The sequence below is a fragment of the Medicago sativa genome, chromosome 3 (genome assembly GCF_051527215.1).
Source record: "Medicago sativa cultivar Bolivia chromosome 3, Bolivia_mono, whole genome shotgun sequence".
NCBI classification, from domain to species: domain Eukaryota; kingdom Viridiplantae; phylum Streptophyta; class Magnoliopsida; order Fabales; family Fabaceae; genus Medicago; species Medicago sativa.
This window is the reverse complement of record NC_140751.1, coordinates 24,057,501-24,082,525: the sequence shown is the minus strand read 5'-3', so window position 1 is coordinate 24,082,525 and position 25,025 is coordinate 24,057,501. Positions and strand designations below refer to the sequence as shown.

General features: G+C 34.6%; 2 protein-coding genes across 2 annotated transcripts; both read right to left on the bottom strand.

Moving 5' to 3' along the window:
• Window positions 1-5,364: 5,364 nt before the first annotated feature.
• LOC146936542 (uncharacterized) lies at window positions 5,365-7,135 on the bottom strand. Its single transcript, XM_085749236.1, has 3 exons — window positions 6,778-7,135; window positions 6,328-6,578; window positions 5,365-6,066 (listed from the first exon to the last, which is right to left on the bottom strand). Exons 1-3 carry the CDS (start codon window positions 7,133-7,135, stop codon window positions 5,365-5,367), a joined length of 1,311 nt encoding a protein of 436 aa, XP_085605362.1.
• A 14,497-nt stretch (window positions 7,136-21,632) lies between these two features.
• Window positions 21,633-22,652, bottom strand: LOC146936541 (uncharacterized). The gene is made up of 2 exons (XM_085757702.1): window positions 21,826-22,652; window positions 21,633-21,741 (listed from the first exon to the last, which is right to left on the bottom strand). Exons 1-2 carry the CDS (start codon window positions 22,623-22,625, stop codon window positions 21,633-21,635), a joined length of 909 nt encoding a protein of 302 aa, XP_085613828.1. The 5' UTR covers window positions 22,626-22,652.
• Window positions 22,653-25,025: the final 2,373 nt, after the last annotated feature.

The following is a 25,025-nucleotide window of genomic DNA, read 5'->3' as shown; positions in this document are numbered from 1 at the left end:
AAATTGATTAACGTTATGCAATTTCAGGGGGGTAATTGATGTTTCGTTAACTACAGGGGGGTAATTGATGAAACTTACAATTTCGGGGGGGAAATTGCCTATTCACTCAATTATCATGCTTGTATTCAGAAGTCCTAACTCAACTGACAAAAAATGCCGAAATTGTTAGGCCGGATGCCATGATCGGGATTCGAACCCCAGTATCTTCATTTGTGTGTGAGTTTATAATGGAGCTTTGCCATTTCGTCTATCTACCAAAAAAAAGAATTATCATGCTTGTTTTTTCTTTGAAGGAATCAACGCCAACGTTTCTGATTTAAAATTGACTTGGATACCTCTTTTTTGGAACAAGACTTGAACTCATGTACCAATTTCTAAGAATACAATAATAATTCAACTGGAGGATGTATAGAGAAATCGTTTGTCCAACTGGAACAATAAACTTATTTTTATTAATGGTAGAATTGTTCTCTTGAAGTCACTAGCTCTTGTACTCCATGGGAGCAGATGCTACATGGCAGGGACTGAAGAGTCATTGGACTGAGTCAAGTGAGAAAAGCACGAATTTTTTTAATCGCCTCTTTAGGTTGTGCACAATTTTTAAGAAAATGATCAGTTATCCCCTAAAAAAAAAGATCAGTTATGTTTATTTTAATAGTAAAGTTAGACACCTTCTGATTACTATTATAAGCAAAAACCAACTTTTTATATTAATTTAGGAAATACAAACATGATCATAAGTTGTGTACAATACATATTAATTTGAATTGATAAATATTACACTCACTGTGTGAATTGAATTTATTAGTTAATGCTAGACTTAATATGTCATTTGGTCCCTTAATTAATTTCTAGTTTTCATTTTGGTCACATAACTAATAAAACTCACATTTGGATCCTGTTGGCCCGTATTTTATCTTTTGTATATTCGACAGGTAAAAGGAGGTTCAAAGCTGCAAAAGCCTTTAAGTCCATGATTGAAGGTTGTTAGATTCGACTGACACTGAAGTCGTTCGACAGAAGCCACGATTCGACAGACAGTTATTTTAGTGAAGAGGTTGGCTTCAAATGTCCAGGATGTGGGAGACAAGCAGTTTCTGTTCGAGGAAGTGTGGTGCTTAGTATTTTAGTTTTTGCAGTTATTTCTTCGATGTATAAATAATAGTTTTTCATAGGAAAAACGGGTCGCAAATCATTTATAACATTCTAGCACTCGAGTACCAACATCTAGATAAAAAGTCATATAGAATGTATATGTAACTTGATTTGTCTTACCACCTTTACATTTAAATGCAATGCAATTTATATTTCTTTTAAGTTTTAGCATTTAAACTTTTAAGTCTTTTTACTTGTGTTTTTCTTTACTCTCGTTTCAGTCGAAAGATATTACTTTCGTACAAAAAACTGTTTTATTCGTCTTGTTCATAAAGCAATCTATGAATATGATGAACACTCATCTATTTTATGGAAAAAGATTGCACAACATGTCCTAGGATTTTTGGTTTGATCCCGGTTGTAATAATCAAAACTAGCCCTGTTGTTTATAAAAAATCGGTTGTAATAATCAAAACTAGCCCTGTTGTTTATAAAAAATACCGGTAAACAAATTGGCACGCCCAGTGGGACCCAATTTGTGCAATTTTATGGAAGTAACTTCCATAGCTTTTCAAAAGAAATTCTAAGTGTACTTGTTAAAACTGTTTCTGGAAATTTATAACTGTCTCTGGTAAAAAAAAAAAAAATTGGAAAAATATTTTTCTGTGCATATGCATTTAAAAAGTGGAAAGACTTTATAAGAAATGGCTCGAAGTTTGCATAATAATGCGTCCACATTAGCAAACCAGACAAATCCATTCACACCATATAATGCACATAGCCCTTCAAGTTCTAGCATTTTTTGTCGAAATGCTTCATCGACCTTAACTATAGAATCCATGATTTCCATCAGACAACAAATGGATGAGAGTAATCATGAGATTTTTTTTATCTTTTAGGCTTAATTGCACTTACAGCCCCCTATCTTTCCAAAAGTTGCGGTTACAGCCCCTTAACTAATTTAAATACAAAACAGCCCCCTAAGTATTGAATCTTTGGCAGTTTTGGCCCCCAAGGCTGACGTGACACCCTAAGTAAGGTGACACATGTCATTTTTGGCAGTTTTTTTTTTGCCTTGGGGGGCCAAAACTGCCAAAGAATCAATACTTAGGGGGTTGTTTTGTATTTAAATTAGTTAGGGGGCTGTAACCGCAACTTTTGCAAAGATAGGGGGTCAAAAGTGCAATTAAGCCTATCTTTTATCTCTTACTCAACCTCATCTTCCTTTTTCTTTGATCTCTATAGTTATTTTTGTTTGTCAGTTCGTCGATTTCGAAAAATTATAAGAGGTTGTACGAACCAATTCATAAAAATACCATGAATCAGTACGCAAGTACATTCGAGGTTCGCAGCATGCCAAAAAAATTATGTCACTATGCTAATGACTAACATAACAATAAAATTCACTTGAAAAACATGACAATAAAATTATTAGAAGAATCCGTGCCTGGGCCTCTTGTATTCCAAAATATATATTCGAAGAATCATCAAAATACAAACTTATTCGAAGAGTAATAAAACCGTTCTTATTTTTTCTTAACAGCTACAATAAATAAATAATAAAATATAAAAACAAATATCGTAAATATCTCTCTGGTTCTCAAGTATACATAGATCAAATCGTAATAATCATCGCTCTATAACGTATATATTGTTTGATGTACATAAAATAATAACAAGTCAATATTGTTTCCACACGAAGTCCACAAGAAAAAAGTGGAATCATTTTGTTCTTAATTAGTTCTTGAAGATGGCGAGCATAGACAAAACTATCGAAGCTCCAATCATAGCAACTGAATTTGTAACCGATCCAGCGGCACCAACATCAGGACCTGGTGCCGGAGCCAACGAGGGACTGAGGTCTTGAGCCGAAGCCACGGTGGCTGCGAAGACAACAACGAAAAAGAAGGCGAAAAACTTCATTGATGATGCCATTGCAAAATTATATATGGAAACAGAGAAAATTGAAAATTAAAACAGTGGAAAAATTGGGAATCAAGAAGAAGAAATGCAAATTGTGTATGTTGTTGAATTATTAGTGGTGAAAGTGTGTGGGAGTATTTATAAGATTGGAGAGGTGTGTGGGGCCCACAAATAACGTGGACAGCTGGAGCTTTTGAGAGACAATTATGCCAACGTTGTATTATAGAACGGGTTGGCCGTTAGATGTTTCTATCCGTTGTGTGCTGTTAAGTTTTGTTAAAGTTAAACAACCAATCAGAATTATCGGTGCAGTTGGGATATGTTTTTCATGAAAAATGATATTTTGACAACTATTTTTTGACAACTTTTTGACAATTTTCTCTCTTATACTCATATGATGTTGTTATCCTCTCTCTTCCTTTTTCTCTCTCCATTGTTTTTGACCAATAAGAAGTGAGAAAAACAAAGTTGTCAACAAAATTTTTATCAAATGGATGTCAAAATATCATTACTCATTTTTCTTTGAAGAATTCGACCGTCATAAAGAGTAAGGACCCGCGTTTGTTTTAAAAATTGACTTGAACTCTTCTAACATTTTGAACAAGTTTTTTTTGAGAGAAATGAGAATGATGTAACATTCTCTTTTTACCATTCTCCCAAATGTCTATTCTTTTGTGGATTAGTCTCACACTTTAAACTTTTGTGGGTTCAGTCTCACACTTCAAAAGAAGTGGTGAAACAAATATAGCTTTGACATTTAGAGGATTTCAAAATTGCATACTAATTCAATCAAATATTCTTTCCGAGTAATGATATTTGATTGAAGTTGTACTTTTAAATATCTATTATCTATTCCGTCGCATATAGCCTCACATTTAGCGGGGCCTCCAAATTTGGAAAAAAGAAAAAACACTTGTACATACGGATAAAATATGTCCCTCAATGTCATTTATTCATAGGTAAAAGTCTGGAATACAATAATTTTGGCTGTCAATTATGCTTTGTCTATAGCTAAATGTTTATTTGTCTGTAGATAAAAGTCATGTTTGAACCATTATTTGTATATTTAACTATAACTTAAATGTATGTAGCTATAAGTGGTGTTGGATTTTTTTTCAATACTTTTAAATGAGAATTATTAAAATTACAACAGGATTCCCAAATTGTCGAGGACAACCCGGTATTGTCCTTATCAACTGAACATAGCTCAAGGGGACGTGGCATATTGTTTTTATTGTTGTGGATTACTTCTATTTTAATGAGATTTAAATAATTTTCTAATTGATAATTTAAAATAAAAATGATAAAAGTAATAAAATAATTTGAATGAAGGGGTAAAATTGAAAAGGAAAATTTCAGCCTAAAATATATTGGTATAGATATACTACGTATTTGATACTGTAATTTACTGGTAATTGATGTAGTTTAAAGTAACATAATTACATTTTTAACGCATTTGGGTTGGTCTGGTGGTATTGACTTGAGACTTGGGAGTGTGCTCCTCGAAGTCTCTAATTCAATTCTCTCAGGTGCCAATTTAAGTGGGATAACTTAGCTTCTTCAAAAAAACATAATTGCATTTTTTTCAAGGAAAGTAACTTCAAAAACCGTAATTCTACATGGAGGAAAATATTGTTTTGACAAGATCATCAATAATGGCAACAACTTAACGTGAGTTGTTTTCGGTGCATGATCTTGGTTTTAGATTGCCCAGCATGCACCTTTCGTCTTTATTAATTTTTGTTTGAATAAGAAAAGGAAAATTGTGGCTGTCAAGGATACTTTAGGTTGTGATTGGTTAACGAGAAATAAAGTAGAGAAAGTGGATTCGAGAGAAGTTGGAAAGAGATAAAGAGGTTCCTTTTGTTTTGATTAGAAAAAATAGAAATATTAGTGGACCAGCAATTTTTTGCAATATGTTCAAACGGAAAATACTTGGGTGACATAATGTCACCGTGACATTAAATCTGGGTCACACAAAGGTGTTTTGTTGTGTGGCACAGATGTGTTGTATGTGTTGTGTGGCCCAGATGTTATGTTGCAATGTGTGTTGTGTGACCCAGATTTAATGTCACGGTGACATTATGTCACCCAAGTGCTTCCCATGTTCAAACTAGAGCAGAAAGACGACAAAAATAAAGAAAAATATTTTCATCTATGCCCCTGATTGTTTTCGAATCAATGCTATTATGGGGTGTGTTTGCACAATTTAAAATATAGGGATAATCGTTAAAAATATAAATGAGCATGTTGCGGTAGACCCGCCAACTGACAAAACTGATGAAAATGGTCTGCAATTGATGAAGTGGAAATAAAAGAAATACCAACCCACTGATAAATGAGATGTCAGAGACTGCCAATAATGTCACAACGCAGAATTAAATGAACCACTGACTCCATACAGCTACACCCTCCAACACAAGCGGTGTCAGCATGCGGAAGAACCATTCGACGGACCAGATTGTCTTTTGTTGGCAATCTGTTCCTAAGAAGTAGCCAACCAAAGACTGAAACCTTCAGAGGTACCTGCTTCAGCCATACCATATCCGACAAACCCCGCTCCACAGGTGCAATAGGTGACGTGAGATACTGGTAAGTTCCTCGAACAAAATACCCTTTGATAAGGTCTAGGATCCATCGCCACCTGTCACTATTATTTTCCTGCAAAACAAAGTTAGCCAGCAAACCCGCACACTCCGCAACTGTCTCCTCTTCCCAAGCCAAGAGACGCCTTCTCCACACCCAAGCACCACCACCAACCGCCCACCCTCTCTCTGCCATCTCCCTCACCGTTGCCCCTTTGACTATAATCAAATCAAATAGGCGAGGAAGTTGCACTTTGAGTGGTGCACTCCCCACCCATTTGGCTAACCAGAAGTATGTATTGCTCCCTTCACCCACCACCCTACGAATATTATCTTCAAACCAATTCTCCGCTCCCACACCCACACCACTACGAATACCAGAGATCATCCTCCACCAAACAGAACTATCTCTATCTCCCTCCTTCAACCGCCCCCTTCCTCCCCATATCTTGCCTTTAAAACTCTATACCACAACCCATTTTTGTCAACTAACATCCGCCAACACCATTTACCTAACAAAGCAACATTAAATTCCCTCATCCTCCTAACACCTAACCCTCCCTCTTCCTTCGGTAAACAAACAGAGTCCCAATCAACCCAAGCAATTTTCCTAGCATCCTCACATCCGCCCCAATTTTTTTTTTAAAATAGATTCAATGGAAGAAATTATACCTGTGGGAGCCTTGAAGAAGGAAAGAAAATAATCCGGTAGGGATGATAGGACAGATTTGAGAAGAATCAGACGGCCGCCAAACAACAGAAATTTGCTTTTCCAGTTCGACAATCTAGACTGAATACTATTCAACACTGGTCTCCAAAATTCCAACTTTCTCGAATCCCCTCCTATAGGCAAACCCAAGTACGCAAAAGGAAAAGTCCCGACGCGACAATTCATAGCCAACGCAGCCTCAGACAACCAAGAATCAGACACATTAATTCCTGTCAATAAACTCTTGTAAAAATTAACTTTTAACCCTGACATATCCTCAAAAATCAACAGAATAGCCCTCATAGAACGCACATTCAACAGAAAGTCCTTATAAACTCTTGCTGCCAATAATTAATGTTTCGTCGGCAAATTGGAGGTGCGGCAGACACAATGCATTATCCCGACCCAGTTTGTAATCGTGAAACAGCCCCGCTTCCATTAACGACGACATAAGCACATTAAAACCTTCAGCTGCCAGTAAAAAGAGAAACGGAGAAAGTGGGTCTCCCTGTCGTAACCCCTGTTGTATAATAAATTCCTCCGTAGGGCTCCCATTCACCAAGACAGACGTTGTAGCCGTACCGACACATTCTGACATCCTCTTGCGCCAAAGAGTGGGAAAGTTCATCTTATACATAACATCATCCAAATACCTCAAATCCACGGAATCATACGCTTTCTCAAAATCTACCTTAAAAAGTAACATTTCCTTCTTAAGGCGACGTGCTTCGTCCACCGCCTCATTAGCCACCAAAATACCATCCAAGATTTGTTTTCCTTTTACAAATGCAGTCTGAGCATCAGAAACACTACCAATAACCATGCGAAGACGGTTGACCTGAACTTTGCAAGCACCTTATACATGCAACCGACCAACGAAATAGGAGGAAAATCATCCAATCTTTGCGGACTTGACACCTTTGGAATTAAGGCAATAAATGTTGCATTAATCCCTTTTGTCAATCTACCGTTACGATGAAATTCAGTAATAAAGCGCATAAAATCCTCTTTTAGAATCATCCAAAATTGCTTAATAAAACCAAAGTTAATGTCGTCCGGCCCCGGACTCTTGTAACTATCACAATCCCAAATTGCTTGTTTCACCTCATCTACCGTAAAAGGCCGAATAAGACTACCAGCCTCAAGCACCGATAATTAACAGAACCTTAAATTCTCCACACCAGGCCGCACCCCTTGAGATTTACGAAAATGAGACGCAAAATGATTATAAACAGCGCTTCTGATATTATTGTCCCCTTCAATTTGAACACCGTCAACCTGTAACAACTGTATAGCATTATGACGACGCCTCGAAGACATGATCCCATTAAAAAAATTTGTATTAGCATCTCCTTCTTGCAACCAATTTAACCTCGCTTGCTGCCAACAGACACTCGTCTGAATACGCGACAATGAGTGCAAATTAACAGAAAGATCATGGACTTCAGCCACCTCTTCTTCCAAAAGAGCGGAGGTCTCCCCTTTGATGTCTAGAATCGACATCCGCTCCTTTAACAAGCCACACCTAGATTCCAAATTCTGAGAATGATTGTGGTGCCATTCTTTTAAACAACCCTTGAGCCGCTTCAACTTCTCTTTTAAAACATAAGCAACCCAACCCTCAATATTGTAAGAGGCCCACTGTTCCTTCACAAATAGCTCATACCCAGGTAAATCTGCCTAACATTTCAGCATTCGAAAAGGTCGAGGACCTCAGTTGTCCTCCTCCACGTACAAAACCAAAGGGACGTGATCAGAAAGGCCCCTTTCGTTCGCCAACTGGATGCAATTTGGCCACGCATCACACCAAGAGTGAGATAACAAGAACCTGTCCAACCTACTCATAGAATACCCATCACTGCGATACCATGTAAAAAGTCTACCACATATCGGCAAGTCGACGAACGCACCATCTTCTATCAACTTATTGAATGTGTTTGAATCATATTGTCGGAACACAGAACCATGCCCCCTCCTCTCTTCCGGAGATCGAATGGAATTGAAATCACCACCAACACATAAATTAGCATCTTCATTAGTAACCGCAAAGTGCAACAACTGATCCCATACAACCTGCTTTACAGCCGTATCACAAGGAGCATAAACATTTGCAATAACGAACTCTTGATTAGTTTGAAGAACTCGACCAGTAATAATCAAAACAGAGTGTAGCTTAGTTGTCGACCACACTTGAACAAGATTACAATCCCAAACCGTCAACAGCCCTCCTGATGCTCCAATCGAAGGTTGAAAAGAATAACCCACCGAAGAGTTTCCCCAAATATCCATCACCAACTTATCATCCACCAAACTCAATTTAGTCTCTTGTAAACATAAACCAAACGATTTTTTACCAAGAACCAACCGCCGAACCTCACTTCTTTTCTCAAAACCTCCTAACCCCCTAACATTATACGTAATGACCTTCATTAAAAACACACTCCACCCCAACACAGACAAACACACACTACCTACTAACAACCATTTCCACTCACCTCCGTCACCCCTTTCGCCAAAATCCTCCCCACTTCCTCTCGAAGACCCCGCCTTCCCTCCTTTGACAATACATTAAATCGATTATTATTATTATCACCGTTATACTTTACACCTAACAAACTTCCGATACTAGTAGCATCAACCACAGCCACCTTAGAACCCCCTTGAACAGATACCCAATGTTCCCAATCTGTGTTAACAGATGAAAGAGAAGTACTTGAAGATACCTTTGAGTTAACCGCTGTCTCATTGTTCTTTGATTCTGTGCTACGAGCTGATGTCTTCGCCTTTCGAATACTTGCTTGCTTCTTTAGAATATGCAATATTTCCTTTCTTTCCTTTTCGGGCATCCGTGCTATTCTTTTCAAGTTACGAGATGAATACCGAAAACCACCAAATAATTTCTTTACTTTCTTAGTAGCCACCTTTGAATGAACCTTGTGAGAATCAACCTTCTTTGAAATACGATCAGAATCATGCTTATGCTTTGATGCCTTCCTCTTCAATACATACGACAGCCCTTGTGACAATTTATTAGCTCCATCCACAACACATTCAGTCCCGACCCCTTCAGCTAGCCGTTTTGCACTCTCTTGTCCGACAACACCATTTAAAGATCCAGCCGCTACCTTTGCTTCATGTTCTTGCCATTCCTTATGTATTTCTGCACTTAACAGATCCTTATGTATCGCTGCATGTTCAGTCGCGACTCCATCAGCAAGCTGTTTTGCACTTTCTGGTCCGACAACACCAGTTAAAGATCCAGCCGCTGCCTTTGCTTCGTGTTCTTGCCATTCCTTATGTATATCTGCAACTAACAGATCCACATCTCCATCTACATCATCAAATCTGTAACCAGCAGCATGTGCAGAACCATTATCAATATAATGAACACACTAATCAGGTATCTCGTCAGTCAAGAAAGCATCCTCACCTAGATTACACCCCGACTCCTCCACTAATTTAATCAAATATTTTCCCCATCCACCAATAAGACCAAGTTTTTATTCAAAACATCAAGAGAAGTCGTGGATAAAAGAATGCGTGCATAATCAATCCTACCTCGATCCAATGTACAATCATCCGCCCGCAAAAACCGACCACACTCCGAAGTACACAATTTGAAAAAGTTTAAGTTCCAAGAGTGAGTCGGTGTACCGTAAACACGAACCCAAGCACCTCTTTCATATATAGTATCTATTGGTGTCCACTGATGCACACTAGAACAAAACAAGCTAAAAAAATCAACAGCTTCGTTAAATACCTTCATCATCTCTTCATTATTACGACACTGCATAAACACCTTATCGCCGCCCATAGGGATAACTTCCATATTTCTGAAACCCGCATCCTCCATACGGTTCTGAAGAGATAGTACTGATTCATAAACTCCCACCGTAGCCACAACACCGAAACCTGCCCAGTCTTTATCTTCTTGAACAGACTTGTACTCCAACATGCCTTGCACTTCCTTGACGTCCGCTATCGCATCTGTAAGTGGAATACTCTCTTCATCCAACTCCGTCGATTTAGTAACTATACCATCCTCATTAACGTCGAAAACGACAACTTCTTTCCTCTTTGCCTCTTTTGTCCTCCATTTTGCCTGCTGCAGCACTGGTGACAAAACCGTACAACCTAACGGCCTCTCCTCCTCCCTCGACCCTCCCCTACCATGAACCTGCACCTCAATTTGTCCCACTCTCGCATTTTTTTCTCCCTCCCATCTTCCATCCCTTCTCTGTATCTGCACTCCCTCACCAGACCTCACAATCTCTCCTCCCTCCCCAGAAACCTTAACCACCTCCTTCGTCCGTCCTACACCATCAGCCGCACCCTTGATTGAGTTGGAAACAACCAAAGGCTTGTTGTCGTTTGCTGCAAACCTATCGAACTTTGCTTCCCTAGCCCATACCCTAAGATGACCAAACCAAATGTTGTTCAAAGCTCGAGATAACTTGTCAGAATTCCTGACATGGGAAAAGCGAGCAAAGCCATATATCTGTCCTCTCATATTACGGTGTCTTGCAATGAATATATCAGTCAGAATGCCACATACCTCAAACTACTGTCTCAAAAAGAAAATAGGAAGACATTCCGGAAAATTAGTGAAATAGTAGGAAACCTTACATCCAATTGAATTGTTGTCTCTGCCATATTGATCAGAACCATCGTTATCCTGTTCCAAACCTCTCGCGTTCAAACGCACATCAGGTACAAATGCACGTTTGCCTGAGATGCCCATAGAAGAAGTTCCTTCTGCCGAGTCCTTTGTTGACCAGTGAAGAACAGTAGAATCAAACTTAGATTGCCGAACCTCCAGCCCACTACCTGCTTTGTCGAAACCATCTGAATCTGAACCTGTCCCGTCGTCCCGCTTTCGGTTGAAACGCTTTCCGCTTCCGAGACCGCACCACAGACCAATTTCCCCCATCCCCCCCAATTTCTGCCACTCTGGCGGGACCCCTTCCCCCCTTTCTCTACTGGTGAAACGCTCCGACACGGTTGCCCTAGGGTTACCCTAGGTTGACCGTTGCTCAGTCGCACTCTTCTCTTCTCTCATAGTTGCTCTAAACTATACTGAGTCTGTTGAAATAGTTGAAATAGCTCTTGTAATATATACGAAGTCTTAAATAGCTTATGCAAACTAAAAACATAAAAAAAATGGATGCTAAGATTGATTTTAACCCAAGTTTTGCATGGAGAAGCCTCTGGAACTCCCGTCAAATTTTATTAAGTGGTTGTAGGAGATCGATTGGAGCGAGAACACAAATTTGTGTGATACGTGATCCATGGCTTCGATATAATTACTGTGGTTGGGTCCCCTTGCCTCAACACACAAGTGTGTATAGTCTGTATGTTTGTGATTTAATGATTTGAGATGAGCGTATATGGGATTTTACTAAGATTGAAGATTTGTTTCCAGCAGAGGTTTCTCGTGTAATAGTTGACACTCACACACCCCTATTCGAGTCTATTTTCGAAGATCAATCTTGTGGACAAATGAGAAAGATGGATTGTATACGATTAAATCAGATACCAATTTGCTATCACAAAATTTTTCCACACAAATTGACACCATGTAGTCGGGGATTGGAAACAAATTTGGAAAGCGAATGCTCGTCATAAGGCTTGTAATTTATTGTGGCATATTTTTCGCGGTTGTGTACCTACTCGTGCTAGGTTGCTAACCCGACATGTTCCATGTTCAGATATTTTCCCTTTGTGTGGGAATGCGAGTAAGGATGGATGGCATCCTTTTGTGGGATGTGACATAGTGCAGGAATGCTGGTTTTTGGCAGGGTTTCCTCAGTGTTGCCGAAGTGGATGGACACATTTGATAACATTTTAGCTTTTATCTTTGATGTTTCCAGGAAAAAAATTCGTGATATGGTTGGGCGCATTGTTGTTCTGTTGTGGAAGATTTGGGCGGATCAGAATGATTATGTGTGGAATGAAGAGCGAGAGACATCGAACAATATTGGGTGGCTTTCGTTAGGCAATTGGCAGCAATGGCATGAAGCAAATCTACAACAACAATGTCGTAGATCTTGACTAGCAACAACAACTGTTGTCAATTCCAAGTGGGAAAAATCGTTGGTTGGTTTGTTGAAAAGTAACGTGGATGTTGCATTTCATGAGGCCGAAAGGAGAGCGTCATTGGGGTGTTGTGTGCGTGATTCGAATAGTCAGTTTATTATAACACAAACAAGGTTAAAGAGAATGAAAATGTTCGTCTTGGAAGGAGAGGCAATGGCCCTATTGCAGGCAATTAGGTTTGTTAGAAGCAAGGATGGCGCAATGTCATTTTTTAGTCGGATTCATGCACTCGTGTGAATTCTCTATTGTCTCAGCGTAGTGGAGTTCCTGAATGTTATATTCTACTTTTGGTTATTAGTAATCGACTATCTCTACATTCCAACTTCAAGCTGAAGTTTATTTGACAACAAGCAAATATGGTTGCTCACTCTTTAGCTAGGGTGGCCAGATCATTGGCTAGTCAACGTGTTTTTAAGTTTTCTCCTTTTTGTATTGAACCCTTCCTTAATAATGATATGAGTTAAGTTTGCCTTTGTGAAAAAACAAACATAGATTTTACTTATATAATTTGAGAGTTTTTTCTATTTTGGTTCTCATGTAGATGACTCACACATGAGGGGATGATGTGGCAGGGAATCTTGCCACATGACTGCTCCTGCATGGATTTGTTTATGATGTTGTATTTTTTTAATTTAAAAAATTATGGGTTAATATGTGTTTACCCCCCTGTAATTTGGGCGAGTTTCGGTTTTCGCCCCTGTAAAAAATTTTGTTTGAATTGCACCCTTGTAAAAAAATTTTTTTTCCAGAAAACACCCCTCCCCCCTCCAACTCAGCAGATTCGCTGACGTGGCTCTGACGTGGCGCTGACTTGACTTTTTTTTTTCATTTTTTATTTTTTTTAAATGGCCAGGTGTAAAAAAAAAATGCCATGTCATATTTTTGTTTTAAAAAACAAAAAAATCCAAAAAATAATAAAAAAATTTAAGTTTTTTTTCCAAAAATTTAAAAAATCGATAAATAATTTTAGAAAAATAAAAAAAACATAAAAATATTCAGTTTTTTTTTCCAAAAATGTAAAAAATCGAAAAATAATTTTCAAAAATAAAAAAATACAAAAAATAATAAAAAAATTCAGTTTTTTTTCCAAAAAATTTAAAAATCGAAAAATAATTTTAAAAAATTTTCCACGTCATAAATTGAAAAAAAATTAGATTTTTTTCAATAATTTAAAAATTATAAAAAAACTATTAAGATTTTTTTTGGAAATTTAAAAAATTAGAAAAAAATCAGAAAATATAATCAGATTTTTTTAAAATTAAAAAGATTTTTAAAAATTCTAGAATTTAATTTTCAAAATACAAAAAAAGTAAATTTTCAAAATTAGAAAAAAAGGTCAGATTTTTTAAAAAATATTCTGGAAAAAAATTAATTTTTAAAAATCTGAAAAAAAAATAAAAAGTGAAAAATGAAAAAAAAAATAAAAAAAAAAATGAAAAAAAATTACAAGTCATTTACACCTGGCCATTTAAAAAAAAATAAAAAATTAAAAAAAAGCCAAGTCAGCGAATCTGCTGAGTTGGAGGGGGGAGGGGTGTTTTCCGGAAAAAAAAAAATTTACAAGGGTGCAATTCAAACAAAATTTTTTACAGGGGGGAAAACCGAAACTCGCCCAAATTACAGAGGGGTAAACACATATTAACCCAAAAATTATTATTTTTTCACAAAAATTTTATTTGAAAAAGCTAAACTAAGTCAACCAAATTGGTACCGAGGATAATTAAACCTAATACCTTGGGGAGAAGCATACTCCAAGCTCCCAAACCAACACCACCAAGTCAACCAAAGTGGGTTGACATTTTACCCTATAGAAAATAAAATCTAGAAAAATGGCCTGGAGGTCAAATTTTTTCATGATTTTTTGCAAGCTTATTTATACGTTAAAATAAGGCCTCTTACATACAATTATAATTTTCTGTTAAGGAACAAATTAATTATGAACTTTTAAAGAGTCAAAAACTCAGAAGAAAAATGTTAAAGAGTGCCCTTGAGAATTGGTTAAGAGGATACAAATAGAAATATTGTGTTGACAAATGATGAAAAATGATGAATTTAACTTTTTAATAGTCAAAATGTTGTTGAATTAAATGCAAAAATACTAATTTTGGTTTTCTTAAAAACCTAAACAACATAAACCTCGACCCTCAAATCAAATTTTGAGTTTTTTTTTAAGTCCTCTATAAAGATAAATAGTAATGATCTGCAAAGTTTCACAACATTCTAAAGACACATTGATTTATTTTGATTTTTTGACAAAAACATGCAAAATCGCAATTTTGTTATAAGTAAGCATATACTCACGAATCAAATTGTGTTTCTCAATTTTGAACACATGTTAAGAACATCATAAAAATTTCAACCATGAAATTTTAGAGTTACAAAACAAGGGAGGAATTAATTATGAATTTTCGTTCCCCATTATTTTGAATTTTTTGAAAAATTCAAAACTTATTATTCTCTCTTTTAATAAGTCCAAAATTAGAAACAAATTTATGAATTTCTTAAAAAATTCATAATTAATTATTTTCATTCCCCATTGAGGTTTTTGTGATTATTTAAATATGACTATAAAAATTGGAAAACAAAATTTAACTTGTGAGTATACACTTATTCTGAACAAAATTTCAATTTTGCATGTTTTGGTCAAAAATCAAAATAAATTGAAGCTTCTTAAAAATTCAAGTAACTTTTCATATCCTTTATATGTATTTTTATAGAGATATCTGAAGAAAAATCAACTTAAAATTTGATTTCTAGTCGAGGTTTATGTTGTTTTGATTTTACATTTATCTCTTCTCACATTTATCTCTCTTCTCACATTTTCTCTTACATATTTCACATATTTCTTTTTCTCAATCTCTATCCTTTTTAAATACAAAAATAAAAAAAAATATAGGTCTTGCTAATGAGTGTCCTTAGGACATTGGCTAAAGAAGTAATAAAAGAAAACTTTATCTCAAAAATTTAACTTTTTTTTTGCAACTTAGAGAGTAAAAATGGAATGATTACACATTTTCCTAAAATAGCTACATCTTATGTCTTCTTAAACAATGTCCCAAGGACATCTCCTATCTCCTATCTGCTATCTCCTATACATACATTTTAACACGGTTAAAATACATACATTTTAACACGGTTAAAATAGCCAATCCACATGGCATTCCACTATTTTCTATCAAATCAAATGACAAGTGTCCTCATTTTCACAAACCATTCAACCAATTTTTTTTCTTAATCAGTGATAACCATTCAAATGATTTCTTTCTTAAAGTAACTCAATCCAAATGCATTGACTTTGTCTTAATAAATTCACACCTGAATTTGTTTTCTTAAAGGAAAACAATCAAATGATATACTATTTTTTAAAATTAAACCATTCCAAATGCATTGATTTATTCTTAATAAATTCACATTAAATTAGTGTCGAAATTGACATTTAAATCACTGTAAAATAAAATAAAAATAAAATCACAATACAATTTGCACTGTCATCTACAATTTGTATACCAGTCACCATATAAAGTAGTTTTCATACTCTACCATTTTGTACCACTTAATGAATTATTATGATGTACTTCCTTTTTGTTTATAAATAGCTACCAACTATGATTGTCTCATTGAAATTAGAGATAAAATTTATCTTTGATAAATGTAAAAAAAAATACAAGACAAATATCCACAATTACTTTAAAAAAGACACGATAAAAATCCATATCTGATAAATATAAAAAAAACAAAGCAAATATTTTTCTCTTATGTATAAAAAAAACACAAGACATATATTTTTATAGATAAATAAAAAAATAAATCCCTAAAAAAACATGTGTAATATTTGCCCTTAATACACACAAAAAAAAATGTGAAACAATATACATCATTTAAAAAAACACGAGACTATTATTTTTCATTAACACATTAAAAGATGGGACACATATTTCTCAAAGATAAAAATTAAAAAGAAATATGGCACAACTATTAACCATTGAATCATAAAAACAACACAGGAAAAATATTTGTTATTGGTAATTATTATTATTTTTTGTAAACAAAAGTGTGTGATGCTAGATGCATTACCCAAATTTTAAGAAAAAAAACAAAGAAATACAAAGAAAGATGGGACATATATCAATCAATAATAAACATATAACATATATTGATATAACTCTTACTTTTTATCTTTAGTTCTCTTTTGACACTCCTTGTGCTTGAGAGACTAAGCGTTTTGGTTTCTAATTCTATTTTAGCTTCTTCAGTAAAAACATATATTTGTCATTATAAATATAAAAAAAACATAGGATAAATATTTATTATTGATACATAAAAAATTATGAGTCAAGTATTTTTCACTAATAAAAATAAAACAAAACAGTGGTAAAATATTAGTCATTAACACATAAAAAAATATGGGAGAAATTTTTATCATCGGTAAATCGAGAAAGAAAAAAAAAGAGGGACAAATTTCTGATTGATACATAAAAAAAGGAAAAAAATAATTCATACAAGAGAAAAATTAAATTAAAGAGAGAAGGAAGTAAACAATTGAGGGGGCAAGGACCAGGCCCAGTAAACCACAAATGCAAAACCCAACAATTTAGAACAAAAGTGGTAATAAAAGAGAACAACATTGGACAACCACCACCACAAACAATCCAGCGAACCCACGCAGGGGCACGAAATCAAACTGCAAAAAACGCAGAGAATATTATTAGCATTTTAATAGGCGTATGGATCGTCTGCCAACACAGAAACGACCAAGGTTCTAAACACCCTTTTGAGCCAAAGCAACCAGTTACGAACTGAATCCACAGAGTCGTAGTGGTCTTGAAACTTTAGTCGCAATCCAGATCGAGGGATGAACAAACGACATAAATCTATCATAGCCCACAAACCGTACAAGAAGCGACCTCGGTGGATAAAATCTTTTAGGTACGATGAACGATTACTACCGTCACGGAGCATCTACACACCTAGCCCTTTCGAGCAACATTAGGATAAAACCAGTCATGTTGAATCGAGATATGCAGCCAATAGAACAATGTCATAACTAAAGAACCCAGATTTTCAATCCAGAAAACCAAATTCAAGATTTTCAGACCAAATCACAGAGTCGGAACAAAGCCACCACCCATCTCCATCTATACGGAACAAAATGAAAATAAACGCCAATAAAGATAAACAAAAAAAAACATATCAAAAACCAGATTGGGAAACTCACGATCTGACATAATCCACCACAAAAAACTAACTCATATTCGCGTCAGCGCCAGAGCAGTACAAGACGACGACAATGTTGAACGAAACGAGTGACCACAACAGAATCAACTCACACCAAGACTGTGAGAGGACAACCGCGACGATGCTTCACCAGCGACGATCTAAAACCCATAAATATATTTTTCATTTACGCATAAAAACACGAGACATATATTTATCACTAATAAACACAAAAATATGGGACACATATTTGGCATCATTGCGGCAAAAAAATACAGACATGTATAAAAATTTACGGGATGATTAATTTTCATAGATAATTAAAAAAATAAATGAATTTGAGATTGAAAATAACAGTCTATCACCCGTGCATCGCACGGGTTAACACACTAGTTTTTTTTTTATCATTCGTCATAAAATATGAAGCTCACAAATATGCAAGACCTGTCCTCAAGGTGAAAAAGGCCGATTTGATACAAGTTAAGCGAATTATGATTCCCTATTTCCAAAAAGGCTGATTTAAAGTCGTATTTTATCGTGGATAAAGTTGAACAAATTCAAACTATGGTAGACCACAAATCATTAGCGTAAACGGTTGTTTGGTTTTATTTTCGCATTAACTTTTTCCACTCATAAATCAGACTTAAAATCTTCAGAATTATTTTTTGTGTGTAGTTTGTTAACCACATCAACTAAATTTCTTGGTTAACGATTTTTTTGGTTTGAAATAGATAGTCAAACCCGCAATAGTTCTTTGGTTTTGAATTGGCATAGTCAAACCCACAATAGTTTGTTTCACCCAGTCGTGGAGCCATAAATCTTATCGAGCCTGGGCAAAATTTCGACTGCAAGTTCACATGTGATATAATATATAAATAGTCATAGATCAAAATAAAAGAGACTCGTCATTTTGTCGATAAAAGTACAAGTTGAAATAAGAGAGATGAAACATAACTTGTCAATAGTGTGCTAAATAAAATTAGGAGGTAAATGTCTTTTTCGAGACCTCTTTGTAGTGAATGTTCGACTAATATCAACATTATCAAGTGACTTGAATATCTTCCGCTTGATGTAACATATCATCAAGTCATTGAACCACACATCGTTAATCTTGTTGATAACTGGTGGACTTCCAACTTTTGTTGATGTTGGTAATAGCTTGGGTGCACCCGCTATTGTTGAAGATCCACAAATTAGAAGTTAAAATTTGATTTATTATGCCTTGTTGTAGAAGTGATTGTATGTTTTTTGAGGTATGAAGTGATTGTAAGTTGTAACTTGATATTATGTCATTTTGTCTAATAAGCTATTATAAATAGTGATTCATATTTTGTTACCATAAATTAAATGAGCAATGAAGTATATATAAATTTTAATTTCTGTGAGTAATGAGTATTGGTTTGGGTGAAAGGTATAATAGTTCATAGTTAGGGAGAATTATTCTAGTTAAATCACTCCAAGAATTTATTCTAAAGTTTGATTATAGTAATAAATTTCAAATTCCAATGATATTGATTATAATATTTTATTATATTGATTAAACTAATTTTAGTGGTAATTTTATGAAATATTCATTTTTAGAATTTATAGTAGAATAAAAAATATAAAAAATAAAATAAAACAATAATAAGTTTTAATAACAGCACAACCATAGGTAGAGGTCCATAATATTTTTAAAATGGTCTCCTTAGAATTACCTACGTTTTGTTCATAGGTAAAGGTGGAAAAAATGCAGTGACTACCATTTGACAATGACAGACGAATTTAGCTACGGAAATTTTCCCAATAGTACGGATTTTGGCTGTCACTACAAGTCAAATTTCTTGTAAATTTCTTATAGCCATACAAATAAACCATGGGTTGAGCCCGGGCGCGTGCCCAGGCTAATTGGGTGGTAAATCCGCCCCTGGTTTCACCGATATGAATTGAATTTCGCTGCTCCATTCTTTAAAACCAAAAAAATATAGTATTTTCTCGCAAATCTTTATCTTTCAATATCTTTATTTTTATCTTGGTCCTTTTAGAAAATTAACATACAATAAAACATATATTTCTCTTTATATTCTTACAAAAATTTGAACGTGTTAAATATTTTTTTTAATAAACGATTTGTTTAATTATTTTCATATTCAAGTCCAAACATAAATGATGAAAGATAAAAGACAAGTAAAATAAAAAGATTTATAAAAAAACATATCAAGTAGAAAAATACAATAATATCAATGTTTATTATACACAAAAATGAATAAGCATAATGCTAACATGACAACAATAATTACTCGACAAGGATAGTAAAGTCCTTATTTTTCCTTGACACCTACAAATAAATAACGAAATATCAAAATAAATACCGTAAAAATCTCTTAGGCTCTCAAGTATACATAGATAAACTCCTAACCTAACAATCATCACTGTATCGTAAAACGGCATTGCAGCGAAACAAGTCAATACCGCTTGTCTACTTCCATGAAATCCACAAGAAAATAAGTGGAATCATCATGTTTTTAGTGCTTGAAGATGGCGAGCATTGACAACACAATTGATACTCCGATCATAGCCACTGAATTTGTAACAGATCCAGCAGCTCCAGCATCAGGACCTGGTGCCGGAGCCAACGAGGGACTAAGGTCTTGGGCGGAGGCCACTGTGGCGGCAAAGATGGCGACGAAAAAGAAGGAGAAGAACTTCATAGCTGATGATGCCATTGCAAATATATGAAATAGAGATTGGAAATGAAAAATTGAAAATATAAAAAGAAGCTGTGAACGTTGAGAAGTGGGTGATATTAGAACTGTGAGGGTGTGAGAGTATTTATAAGGGGACTGCTATGGTGCAGTTGTTTTTATGACTTTTCTGGAAAAGTCGCTTATGTGGCTTAATGGGAGAGTGCCACGTGGATGTCTTTTTAAATCGGTTATTTGGAAAAACGATTTTAAAAAGCTTTTGTTTTATATAAAAAATATTTTTTAATTTCTTTTTTATTTTTATTTTCATATTTATCCCTTAGGATTGTGTTTCCGGCTCTGATACCAGGTTTGAAGTGGGGTTTTCAGCGGAATTTTTTCGAACTTCGTTTAACATTTGTTCGATTTTAATTAGTCCTTGAAAAGGTTTTAAGAGTGTTTTAGCTCTTTGTTTTTGTATCTGAGTAAGATTTTCTAAATCTTCTGTATCGTTTAATAGATCTTCAATATATTCTATATGATACATAACAAATTCCCTAGAATTGTAAAGAGTTTGTTTAAAAACAATTCTTTCATAATACAATTCTATTTCACAGACTATGTCTTCTAGTCTTTTCTTGAAGAGTCTTAATTCTGTTATAAGATCTAGTCCAGGCATATCTTAATTGTTGATTCTCCAGCGGAGGTTTTCTTGTTCTAACATTTGATCAGTTTTTATTTGTTTTAACATTTTTTCGATTTTTTCTAAACCTTGAAAGGGTTCTAAAAGTCTTTTTGCTTTTTCTTGCTGAATACTTGTAAGAGTATTCGAATCTTCTATTTCTTCTAATAAATTAGAAATATAACCTACATGGTAGATTATTAAATCTTGTGAAGCAAAAAGAATTTGTTTTAATATAATTCTTGTATTTTGATAATTTATTTCAGAAATTATTTCTTCTAGTCTTTGCTTATAGAGTTGTAACTCTGTTTTTAGATTTAATCCAGGCATTATAGATTTTCAGCAGAATTACCAGCGGAATTTTCTCGAGCTTTATCTTTTTCTCGAGCTTCTTTTATAAGGTGTTCAATTCCTTCTAAACCCCAAAAAGGTTCTAAAAGAATTTTTGCTCTTTTTATTTGAATCTCTGTGAGATTTTCTTGCATCTCTTCTACCAAATCTTCAATTAAATTTATATGAGTTCTCATTAAAGTTTGAGCTCTATAAACTATTTGTTTGAATGTTATTAAATCATAATACCATTCTATATCACTTACTAGATGTTGTAACCTAGTTTTAAAAAGTATTAATTCTGATTTAAGAGTTAAACCAGGCATTTTGACTTTTTATAGTCTTTGATTAATCTTATTAACCTGTATCGATAGAGTTTTTATAGAATCATGAAGATCCTTAAGCTCTTTTTCTCTACTTATTTCGAAATCCTTTCTAGGTGGTTCGAATGAAGATGAAGTATCATCTTCAAATATAGTTTGAGAACTTAATGATTTGCTAAAATCCTTTTGATCTTTGTTTGGTGATGTTATTCGAAGACTTTGGCTTCTAAACAACGGTTTTTCTGTTTCTTCAAACATATTCTTTTCTGCTTCTATCAGAGAAAAACTATTTCTCGTGATATCTTTAAATATTGGTGTTTCCAAAGTAATTAATGGTGTAAATAATTCATCAATATGAATTGTTTCTTTTCCTATGAATTCTATGCTATGATGTGAATTACTCAAAGCATAATTAATTCTGTAGTAAATTGTAAAAGGATGATTTCCTTCTTTCATAAATGTTGAATCTTTTAGTTTATAATGAAAAACTATAGATTTATTCAAATCTATATCTTTTAGGGATAATCCCATCTGTAAATTTATATCAAATTTTATCTTTCCATATTTTAGATTACAATTTCCTTTTGCAATTACTGCTTGTTTTTTATTTCTAATTCTAGAATCTTCTAGAGCTATTTCTAGAGGTGAATCAATACCTTTCATAAAGGTACTTTTGATTAGAATTTGAATGGTTGATATATGAATATAACCAATCTTTTTTCTCTCGTTCTCAGAAAATTTTCCAAGTCTTTTATCGATTTGTTGTTTATCTATAGTTGATATAACTATTTTTCCATTAGTTGTTTCAATTGGAATTGCTTCCTCTCCTACCATTATTCCGAATTTTAGAATATTTTTTCTTGACAGAAATTCCTTAAGTTTACTAAACTTTCTTTTAAAATTTTCTTCAGCAGTTAAAGACAAATCTGCTTCTTCAATTTTATTATCTATTATGCTATCAGCATGATAACTAGATGTTCCTTCAAAATATGAAACTTCAGACATATTTTATAATAATCTTTGATAAATTCATACCTGATTTTTCTTCAGAAATATGGGTTGTTTTGCTTCAGCAATCTGATCTTCTTCAGCAGTTTTTTCTGCTTGTGTTGAGTTTATCCCAACTCAGGGCGAATTCCTCCAGAGTATTACCTCAAGAATTCTCAACTATAGTGTTTTACCACTATAGGACCACTAGTTCTTAGAACTAAGAGGCAAGCTCATATCAAACGATATAACTTATATTGCTTCAAAACATGGTCCATACAAATGAGCTTCAAGGCCCTTATTTATAGGATGAGAGACTCACAAGTTGGCCTTCATAGTTGGCACAACGTCCCTTTCCTTTACAGCACACAAAAGCAATGACAAGACAAAAAGAAAAAGAAAACGTAGAAAAATATGTTACATAATTGCCTTAGAGATAAGGCTTATCTCTAAATGGGTCCCATGCCCACTAACTTTCTACATTTTCTTCGTTATTTGGTGCTATGTCACTGTCATACAACGATTCTTTGTCGGCCACGTTTTTCATGTCCTTTGCGCACCACTTGCATTGGTGTCCTTTGTATTTTTGAAAGTGTCGGCAGCACTCCTGTTGGATTGGGTCGGGTAGACGGCCCAAGTCTGCTTCAAGTCCACTAAAGTTTTCTTCAAACTTTAGGATTTGTTGAAGATGCTCTTCTTTTGCTTGTTTCCTTGAATCACTATAGACTAGAAAACTTTCTTTTGCAGTAATTACCCTGAAGTTTGGTAATTTTACTCCAAATCTGATGAGAGTGTCGTAGAACTTTTCCATTTGATGCAGAAAACATTCTGGTCTTGGATCTACATCTCTTCCATCATTTGTTGGATATGAATGATTTGAAATGCCAATCTTGATTAAGTGTCTGGCTTTAATAACTTCATCGTCTTCAAACCATGGATAAGTTGAAGTAAAAGATAAAAAGAACTCTTTACCTTTTGCGAAGCTATTGTTGAACTTATAAGCGATTTCGCCTATATCTTTTGGAAGAAGTTCTAGTTCATGAATTTTTCTTCCTGCATCTTCTTGAAGATACATTGTTTTAATCATTCCACAATCATAGAATGACCTGACTAACTCTTTGCCTACGCCTGGGACTGTTACAGCTTTTACTTCTATCCCGTTGTTGCTAGGATAAAAACATTCTGTTTTTAATTCTTCTGAGTAGTTGGTTAACCATCTCCAGTTTTTGTAGTAGTCTCCAATGGTGACTTCTTTAACAAATTTGCTTTCTCCATAGATAATTCTATCTACAGATATTTTCTTTTTAGTCTCCATTTTTGATGGCTGGACTATATTGTTTGCTGTCGCGACTTCCTTGTAAACAGCGTTGTAGGCTGTTTTTGCTTCTTCAAGGGTCTCATACCCTTTGTATCTGACATTTTTGCCGTTTGTATGTAACTTTGTGGTTTCCCAGTTTTGGTAGATACCTTTCATAGGTCCATCAAAAATTACATAAGCTTTCTTTTTGCCTCCAAGTTGGCTGTCAATCTTTTGGCTTGTTTGTTGATCAATGGATTCTTTTTCTTTTCCATTTTTTCTTTCATCTTCTTCGACTTTATCAGCCCAAGATGTTTTTGGTAAATCTGCAAGGACAGTTGTTGGGGTTGTTGAAGATTTCCATCCTTTTGGTTCTATTGACTCAATTGGGATGTTTGACTCTTTTGGAGCTGAGTATTTTACATAGTAGTTGAATTTTCCAGAATCTTGACCTAGCAGATCCCAGTTTTCACTGTTTTTTGATTCTGAAACTGTTGATGTTTCTTTTTTGCATAGTTTTTCAAGGTTTTGAATTGTTAATATCATCTCCCCCTCTTCAGAAAGAAGAGTTTCTAGACGATTTTTTGCAGAGGCAATTTGCTCCTGCTTTTGCCTGAGAGAATTCTGTAATGTCTTTATAGCTGCTTCCATTCTCTTGTCAATGCATCTGCAAAGCAATTCTTTTCAGATTTTATATATTCAATATATGTGTGAAACGGTTGGAGTTTCATCTGCCATCTTACAAGTCTTCCATATTTATAATTGACGCGAAGGTCATATTTCCAAAATCCAGTTACATATTTGGAATCTGTTCTTAGTAAAAATCTGGTTGGAATTAATTCCATTTGCCATTTTGTTAAAACTTTAACACAACTCAATGTTTCTAATTCATGAATTGGATATCTTGTTTCGGTATCTGTAAATGATCCTGAAACATATTTACAAAGTAAAAGATCTTCATCTTTTATCTTATTTTTAATATTTTCATAAGAATAATCAATCTTAGTATCTTTTGATACTAATTTTTCTGATGAATCAGAGAGTTTGTCCAATTTCTCTTTCGAGCTACTAGACTTAGCGTACTGGGTTGCTCCAGTATCTTTCATTCCTTGTTGATGGGT

Bases quoted from the DNA above. Each gene is read 5' to 3' on its own strand.
- LOC146936542 (XM_085749236.1), bottom strand. From the start codon at position 7,135: ATGGTTATTGGTAGTGTTTCTGATGCTCAGACTGCATTTGTAAAAGGA. The intron at 6,579-6,777 runs GTTTTAATGTGC...AGGATATGTCAG, and splicing joins CTTTTTACTGGCAGCTGAAG to GGTTAAAAGTTAATTTTTAC. The intron at 6,067-6,327 runs GTCCTATCATCC...GTTGTGGTATAG, and splicing joins GTCTGATTCTTCTCAAATCT to AGTTTTAAAGGCAAGATATG.
- LOC146936541 (XM_085757702.1), bottom strand. From the start codon at position 22,625: ATGTCTGAAGTTTCATATTTTGAAGGAACATCTAGTTATCATGCTGAT. The intron at 21,742-21,825 runs ATCACCAAACAA...ATCTTCATTCGA, and splicing joins AGCCAAAGTCTTCGAATAAC to ACCACCTAGAAAGGATTTCG.